Consider the following 8,265-nt stretch of genomic DNA (forward strand, 5'->3'; position numbering starts at 1 on the left):
ATGGCCTATAAGCCCGACTCACCTTCAATAGTTGGCATGAATTCTCCAACAAGGAATTCCCGTGATGACTTGAATATGGTGGAGCAAGCAAAGGAAACTGTTAAGCGAATAATGCTTGCCAAAAAGGTTCCAAAGCTTCAGTCACCTTCAAACTATCAGAAGGTGATCAGTTTAGCTTTGTTGATTATTATGCATCATGTACTACTGATAGTGTGATTTCCATATAGTTTTTGAGTACTGAAATTTATCATTTACTTTGTGAAACACGCTCTTGCAGAGCTGGTTGGCACCTACATATTCATATTTATGGGTTGTGGATCGGCTCTTGTTGATAGGATAACTCCGCTGACAATTGTTGGTATAGGACTCATCTGGGGTCTGGTCATAATGGCTCTAATATATGCACTTGGGCACGTCTCAGGTGCCCACTTCAACCCTGCAGTCACCATTGCTTTCGGTGCAGCTTCTAGACTTCCTTTGGTGCAGGTAGAAAAATTTCTTTCCACATGCAGTAATTACAACATTTCAAACTAAGTGCATGAAGCAATCTGCTAGTACTACAAAAATACACAGTTTTTGCTTTCTTTCCATGTATCAGTTTGTGATTAGGATGCATCCTGGCATGTGATTGTTTTGTAGGTGGCTATCTATGTCGTCTCCCAGTTGATTGGTTCGACGCTTGCATGCCTAACCTTGAGGGTGTTATTCCATGGCCAACATGATATACTTCCTACTCATACTCAGTACAGAAGTTCAACCAGTGATCTTGAATCAATAGCATGGGAATTCATTATCACTTTCATTCTAATGTTCATCATCTGTGGAGCAGCAACCGATGATCGCTCAGCAAGTAATTCTTCAAAAAATAACTAAAACCTAAATGCATTACATCGAGTATATAACTGTACAAGTATCGACTTGCCTCGTTTATTTTATGCAAGCTAGTTTTGCTGTTGTAGAAACTTTTCTTGTGATCTCTGATGAAAAGCTTTGTTTGATACATGAAAACAGAACAAGGCATTATCTGGAGTGGCAACCGGAGTTACCATGTTGTTTAATGTTATCATAGCCGGGTAAATTCTAAGTTCTTGTATGACCAATTCTTTCTGTCTCCCTTGAAAAGGAAAAAGAGCGTAAACGTGATTCTTTTTTAATGAAAAATGCAGACCCATCACTGGAGCATCAATGAATCCTGGAAGAAGCATTGGTCCTGCAATAGCATCTGGTGTCAATAAAAAACTTTGGGTCTTCATTGTGGCACCCATCCTTGGAGCCCTGGCTGCAATGCTAGCATACAGTCTCCTTCGCATGCCAGAGCCAAAATCAGAAAAGGAAGAGAGCACCGATGTCGGCCATAATGATTTCTACGTACATCCTGATGTGTGAATGAGATATCCCTCGATATTGAAGCCTGAGGCATCTTTGTATGCAAATGGATTCTGCTCTAGTATGGGAATTTCTCATTATTTTTACTACTACTGTATCCATCAAATGCAAGTACCATCACTTCGCAGAGGGAAAAGATATTTTCTATAAACCTTTCACAATTTGGAAAAGCGACTACACAATTATCCTGTCCACGTTGCACGTATTACAGGATGAATAAAAACATTTCCAAACTGAAAAACTTTCATTTCATTTATAAGGCAGGGAGAGTTAATGTTCAACATCCCACTGAGCCACGGACTGTCAAAAATATACCATGCACACCCTCAGACAAAGCATAGCTAGCGCACAATCCTACAGTATTTTTCTGATACAGTAATAAGGGACTTCGGGGGAAGAAAAAGGAGATCGCTTTATTGGTGATTATAACATCAGCTATAATCAGCCTACACTCAGAAAACCAAAACCTCGATCCTATTTAGATTATATCACTACAGCATATCCCTATTCTAAAACACTCATCTGTGCTTAGAATACATTATACACTATACAGCTGAGCCACATCTGCAACACCGATGGGGCGAGGAGAGAATACAGACAGACCCCCCAATCTGATTTCATAAATTTTGGACACAGTTCCACAGCTGATTGGGTCAGAGAGGAAGGATGTGAACGCCAGGCATCAGGAGCTAATTTAGCAGTCAGAGGCCAATTGTAACCATCATTTTAGATCGTCCAGCTTTTGCCTAATAGCTAGTGATTTGTACGGGCTCACCTGTTAGCAATGCACACAAGAATAAGAACCGCTACCACAAATACTGGCAGTTAATTGAAAAAAAAAATTAAAACACAAACTAGATATTTCTTCTTAAAGAGTGTAGACCTCTTTCCTCAGAAATAGCCATTTCAGTGACTTGGTAGATAAATTGAGCAGCAGCAACACTATGCATGATCACTAGGCTCTAAGACATTAAGCAAAGGATATAACAAATGAAAAGTTGAAGTAAGAAAACGATACTTGTACAGAACTGATTCGTCATCTTCATCTATTTTAAGACAAACTGTAAATACAGAAAGGAAAACAAAATCGAATAACAAATAACAAGATACTAAAAGTGTGTTTGAATAGGAGGTTATTTGGAAAATTTTTTTGGAGTTACACTATTAGCACTTTTTGTGAAATGACGTACGTGAAATAAAAAAAATGTAGTTGGAAAAATAATAATTGATTGGAAAACACGTTTATGATATTTGCACCAGGGGTGTGATTATAAAAAGGAAAAGCACATAAACACCAAGATGATACATATTCTCTTACAAGAAAAGTCCCATTTTGGAGAAACCATTCTCTTCATATGGGAATAACCAGCGAGCCCGTCATCAATAAATTTCATAGCCCCATGAATGCTGCAAGATTTATGGATAACTTACCCAGTTTGAGGGAGCCCCCTCCAGTTCATTAGCTGATGAGACTGCGGATGCCTCTGCAAGTATGAAGCACTAGTTCCTATGCCATTGTCTTCTGCAGCAAATGGATCCGAAAAATTTGAACTTGAGGGAGACCAAACTGGAACTATGCCTCCATCCCTTTCTCGTCTACCACTGCTGGAAGATTCTGCTGTTGAGTCCTCAGAGTTTCTTCGTCCTATTGTAAAATTATATACAGGCATAATGTTGTTACTCTGAACTGTATGCCTGGGAGGGCGGGTAGTTACTTCTCTTGCAGGTTCTTCAGTTACATTAACAGTTCTTGGCACTTCTGCTCTATTTTCTACAAAATTTCTCATATAAAATGAAGTTTCATCATATTCCGTTCTCACCAATGATGAAGTCATGCTTGGGACCATCTGATCTTCATAACGTCGGATGGTTGTGGTTGCAGCATTATTATTTCTAGCAGGTTCCTGATCCATCTCCACTTGCATGTCCTGAGGAAAGGCAAAGGGGCCTGATTCAGAGGAGTCCCCAAGTCCTTCTTCTGTTCCATTTTCAAGTGCAGCTCTTGACACTGCTGCATTCTGCCACATCTGTGAAAGCGCCTCTTGCAACCTGACCTTTGCTGCATCTATTTCAACAATTGGAAGAGGATAATTGGAACCTAGTTCAACACCAGCAGCTTGGAGGACTGATTCTGGTGCGTCCCAAGGATGGTGTATCCAATCAGTAGGTAGCCTAGCAAGTTCAGGAAGCCATCTTCGAACATACTCTCCATGGGGATCAAATTTATATCCCTCAAACTGCAAGAAATAATAGATAACAGAAATATTCTTATCATTTTTTGCAATGGTTCCACAAATCAAATACTAATGTGATCAGAAAATGATGCAAGTGCAATCAAATTCTATAGCATCGCATCATGCATTTTGTTAGGCTGATATGCATAAAACACAGAAACAAGTGGTAGTCGTAATCCATTCTCTCCCTGTAAGTACTAAAACCATGACGGGACTACTATTACACCATGCTAAATTCTACAGGAAGATCCGTTTACAGAGTGGAGCTATGCGAGAGCTTCATGCTCTATTTTTCCCTCTTCTTTGTTCCATCGAGACTCAGAAGTCTCTGCTGATTTATCATAAAAACAGTAACTTAAAACTTTAAAATGCAGATTGGAACCAAGTAAAACCATTGCTCCACATTAGGTTAACCAGGGCTCCAGTCCACTAAAGTAATCAAGGCATTGTCCAAGACTAGTGAGGAGTAAAAAGGCCATCAACACTAAAGGTTGCTTCCCCAACTTGAAGAGTAAAATGAGAAACCACACCCAACATTTAAATGGATCGTTTAGGGAGCAAAAATTCCAAATGTCTGCAGAGGCATATCCAAACTAAACCAACAATTATTTTATGCAAGCACAATTCTAACCTGTGGATTATCAATGCGGTCAAACTCACGACTATCAGGGAGAGTACCAGAAATATATTGCCAACCAAGAGCATCACTCTCGAGATCTGCATCCAGTAGTGTGTCCCAGAAATACTTCATACCCCACCTCCAGGGGAGTTGCAGAACCTTAACAAAGAAACTAGAGACAACAACTCGTATTCGATCATGTAGCCAACCAGTTGCCCAAAGCTCTCTCATACCAGCATCTACCAAAGGATAACCAGTTCTTCCTTGCCTCCATGCCTTAAAGTATCCCTCATCCACTACCCAAGGGAAATACTTTAGGTGGCCAAGCAGGGGCCTTTCATGGCTGTAAGGATGATTGAAGCTCATGTATCTTGAATATTCTCTGAGACCAATAGACTTGAGGAATAGGTTGACACTCTCTTCACCAGCTTTATTTCCCTCATTGGCCCATAGAACTTGCTTGATGCGAACAAGATGGAAAACCTTTCTTACACTGACTTCCCCAAAATGTAAATGGGGAGAAAGAAACGAGGTTGTGGCGCTATCGGCCTTTCGGCGGTTCTTTGAGTACTCAATTAGTGCCCCATTAATGAAGGTAGTTAGTGCCTTGTCAGCATTACTCCACCCAGGCGACCATGCTCGAGCGAGAAGTGCATTACTTCCTTTTTCTGACTCATCTTCAAAGACTAAAATGTCCGAAGGGCATCCAGTGACGTCTCCTGAAATAGTATGGACAACAGTTTACTACAGTTGCATTTAAGAAAAAAAGACAACGGAAAATGATAATCACAAAGGAGAGCAAAGTATAGACGAACGATGGAAGCTTAATAACATGACAAGACACTCAGCTGAATCAGTCAACTAATACCAATAAATCACTCTAACAAACTGACATACTTTGTTGAAGTTCATTCACAGCTAAAAGCCTTTCGGTGGCTGATTAAGGTTGCAAGTCAACTTTTGAAGACTGTATACTGATTGAAACAAACGTCAGTGGGGAAATTTGTTCATCTTTGAGGAGGGTAATTAGCACGCCGAAATCAATAAATTGGACACAATTTCTACAAGAATATGAATGCTGCAGTGGTTTATTCTTCCCTAAAGGTTATCATTTTAACTTTGCCTAACAAGAGATGACTTCCCACCAATGTCAACAAAATAAAAGGCTAAGTAGAAAATCCTCTATAGCAATTTTAGTTTTCTAGCCAGAGGAATGGATAGTTATGAAGGTTCTATCTGCAGATGTAAAAAAAATAAAAAAGTGTTTCCTCAAGTATGCCACATTGCTAGTAATGTCATCCCTCAAAAGGCATGGAAGCTAATGAACAATTACATAAAAGTTTCTGTGCGATTAAAGTAAAACCATCAGATGCAGGGTTTAAAATGCATGATAAATTTGGAAAAATTTGTAAAACATCAGATCCTGGATTTTCAAACAATTAAACTTTCTACAAGGAATGCATCATAGACTCCAGTCCATATTCTGTTTTCCATTATTTTAGCCATTTTTGCGTTTGGAATCTTTTCACTGATGGAGCAAAAAACAGTTTAAGTACTCACCATTTCTGTCTGGATAAATTTCGATGCAGATAAGACATGCTGACCTTGAAAAGTTTAACAATTGAAATTGACTATTTCAAGTCGAGCAAACCCATAAAAATTCAAGAAAATTACTATTGATATATTTTTATGCAAGGAAAAGAAAAACACACTCACACACATTTAATACGTATACAAACCAGAGATAATTCTTTTGGGCGGAAGCAGTGGAGAGTCGGGGTCGTAAGGCATGCTGAGGCATCTCTCCCAGAAAGATGCAAAAGTTCTGAATGGACGACCTTCCTCATCGTGGATTTCCCAAGGTTCATAAAACAGGTCAGCATTAAAGGAGCGTACAGCTACACCTTGAGCTGTTAGAACTTCCTTTGCACGGTGATCCCGGACAAGCGACAAGGGGTCTACATCATATAAAAACCAGGTAAGGTATCATGTGTTCACCTTAATGTAACTAAAAACAATAAGTGAAGAATGAATAAGCTTTCAGAGTTCAAACGCTTAATTTAGACAACAAGCTTCTGAGATGACATTAATGAGGATCATATTTTAGAGAGTTAATATCTAAATTAAGTTAGGCGGCACTCAATTTACAAGTACAGAAGTCAGCAGGAAATAAGACAACCAAGAGACCATATTCTCAGCTAGAGTTCCATAATTAGTAAATGGGACAAATTACCTTTTATTCCTTATGATTTCGTGTTTTATCACACAGCCTCCTATAATTTAAAAACCTATATATAACCCCTCTTATGATTTGAATTAAATTGTCACCGTTAATTTTTTCGATAAAACTAACGGTCAATAGTAGAAAGTCAAATTCAAACTAATAAATCGACAAATTTACCGTTTCATTATTTTTTTTCCCTCCAAACATAAAAAAGAAGAAATTGAAATAAAAAATAGATAAATAAGAAACAAAAAATGCCATTAAAGATTTGGTTAAAAAACCTATAATGATATTTGTAATAAAAAAAGTTCAGGTATTTTTTGTTTCTTGTTTATTTGTCCCTTCCATCTTTTTTGTTTATTATTTATTTATTTTTATTTCCTTTTCCATCTCTTTGTATTTGGAAAAAATTAAGATTTTGTAAATCAAAGTATAGGTTTTTAAAATCATCCCTTTTCTTCTCCAAAAGAGAGAGAGAGAGAGAGAAAGAAAAGGAAAAAAGAAAAAAAAGCAGTGAAAGGGTGAATTTGTCAATTTATTAGTTTGATTTCGACTTTTTACTGTTGACCATTAGTTTTAATGAAAAAACCAACAGATCACACCCTAACACAAATTACGATGAAGTTATATATAAATTTTAAATCTATGGGGTTATATGATAAAGTATTAAACTAGAAGAGTTAAAAAGTAATTTACCCTTAGTAAATATTAAACTCCAAGAACAAACATACATATCTTTATCGCGACAATCAAAATCTTTTTTTTTTTTTTTTTGAAGGAAAAGACAATCCAAATCTCATTCCTAAAAAGGGAACAGGAACCTAACCGCTCATTAATTTGTTAAAGATGTGCATTACATTAATGTAAAGAAGAGACCCACGAGTAACTATAAAGAAAAACTGGAAAAGTATATAAATAAGCACAAATTACTTCTGATGCCAATGATTGCTTTTTGAAAAAACCAGTAGACATTGAACTCATGTAAGCAGTTGAATATAAAATAATCAGAAAACAGAACCGGAGAATTAAAATACACAAAAGGGCCAATAAAAATATTAACAAAACAAGAAAGTTAATATTAAATGCTTATGAGACAAATCAACATGGTCCAACCACCCATAAACTGAAGCCAAAACTCACCATATAAATGGTTGAAGAAGAGCTGAGTAGCTCCAGTAGACTTGATAACTTCAAGTAATGTAGAAATAGTATTGCTAGATCTCTTTGTGATAAGTGCAGTGCCAAGGCTCCTCAAAGAAGAATCAAGATGGCCTAAACTCTGCTTGAGCCACCACCTTGAGACCCTTCCGGGATAGTACTGACCCTCTTCCTCAGGTGACCAAATAAACACAGCAACAACTGCTCCAGCTCTAACTCCAGCTGCTAAGGCTGGATTATCTTCTACTCTCAGATCCCTTCTGAACCATACAATACTACAACCCCCACTTGACATCTCCCAAAATTGTTTTCAAGAAGCTAACTTTTTTTTTTCTATCAACTCTCTCTGTCCTATCTTCAAACCATACTATTACGTGCCTGCGTCGGATGACTATACAATTAATCTTATCCTTTTCACTGTTCCCTCAACCTTCCCCATGTGGTGAGATGGATGATTTCAGGTTGCAATATAGAAAGATTGCATCTTTCTAAGGGGAAAGAGCTCGGGAGAAACTTGTGTAATTTCTCCCAATATCTGGGTGAATCTTTGTTTTTCTGAACTTGACACTGGACAAATTGGGATTGGTATAACAGGGAGGCTGCTAAACAACTAGGGAGAGAGAGAGAAGAGAAATACAGATTGG

At 37.8% G+C, this 8,265-nt stretch overlaps 2 protein-coding genes across 4 annotated transcripts; one reads left to right on the forward strand and one right to left on the reverse strand.

Moving 5' to 3' along the window:
- LOC113750296 (nodulin-26-like) lies at positions 1-1,386 on the forward strand. The gene is made up of 5 exons (XM_027294291.1): positions 1-174; positions 280-486; positions 640-846; positions 1,012-1,073; positions 1,167-1,386. Exons 1-5 carry the CDS (start codon positions 1-3, stop codon positions 1,384-1,386), a joined length of 870 nt encoding a protein of 289 aa, XP_027150092.1.
- Positions 1,387-1,611: 225 nt separating this feature from the next.
- On the reverse strand, positions 1,612-8,265 carry LOC113750142 (cryptochrome-1). 3 transcript variants are annotated; one of them, XR_003464634.1, is made up of 6 exons: positions 7,604-8,265; positions 5,979-6,197; positions 4,252-4,958; positions 2,818-3,623; positions 2,270-2,348; positions 1,612-2,161 (listed from the first exon to the last, which is right to left on the reverse strand). XR_003464634.1 is itself a non-coding variant. In XM_027294082.1 (5 exons), the coding sequence occupies exons 1-5, from the start codon at positions 7,914-7,916 to the stop codon at positions 2,158-2,160; spliced, it is 2,049 nt and encodes a 682-aa protein (XP_027149883.1). In that variant the 5' UTR covers positions 7,917-8,264; the 3' UTR covers positions 1,612-2,157. The 3 variants fall into 3 exon arrangements, 2 of the variants coding, with proteins under 2 accessions (XP_027149883.1, XP_027149884.1); XM_027294082.1 differs by lacking the exon at positions 2,270-2,348 and having other exon boundaries at positions 7,604-8,264; XM_027294083.1 differs by lacking the exons at positions 1,612-2,161; positions 2,270-2,348 and having other exon boundaries at positions 2,814-3,623.

This window comes from Coffea eugenioides, chromosome 10 (genome assembly GCF_003713205.1).
Source record: "Coffea eugenioides isolate CCC68of chromosome 10, Ceug_1.0, whole genome shotgun sequence".
Taxonomy (NCBI): Eukaryota; Viridiplantae; Streptophyta; class Magnoliopsida; order Gentianales; family Rubiaceae; genus Coffea; species Coffea eugenioides.

Excerpts from the sequence above, each read along its gene's own strand:
- LOC113750296 (XM_027294291.1), top strand. The coding sequence starts at position 1 with ATGGCCTATAAGCCCGACTCACCTTCAATAGTTGGCATGAATTCTCCA. Across the intron at positions 175-279 it reads ATCAGAAGGTGATCAGTTTA|CTGGTTGGCACCTACATATT; the intron begins GCTTTGTTGATT and ends GCTCTTGCAGAG. Across the intron at positions 847-1,011 it reads CAGCAACCGATGATCGCTCA|AACAAGGCATTATCTGGAGT; the intron begins GCAAGTAATTCT and ends ACATGAAAACAG.
- LOC113750142 (XM_027294082.1), bottom strand. The coding sequence starts at position 7,916 with ATGTCAAGTGGGGGTTGTAGTATTGTATGGTTCAGAAGGGATCTGAGA. Across the intron at positions 4,959-5,978 it reads GCCCAAAAGAATTATCTCTG|GAGACGTCACTGGATGCCCT; the intron begins GTTTGTATACGT and ends ATACTATTTCAG. Across the intron at positions 3,624-4,251 it reads ACCGCATTGATAATCCACAG|TTTGAGGGATATAAATTTGA; the intron begins GTTAGAATTGTG and ends TATTTCTTGCAG.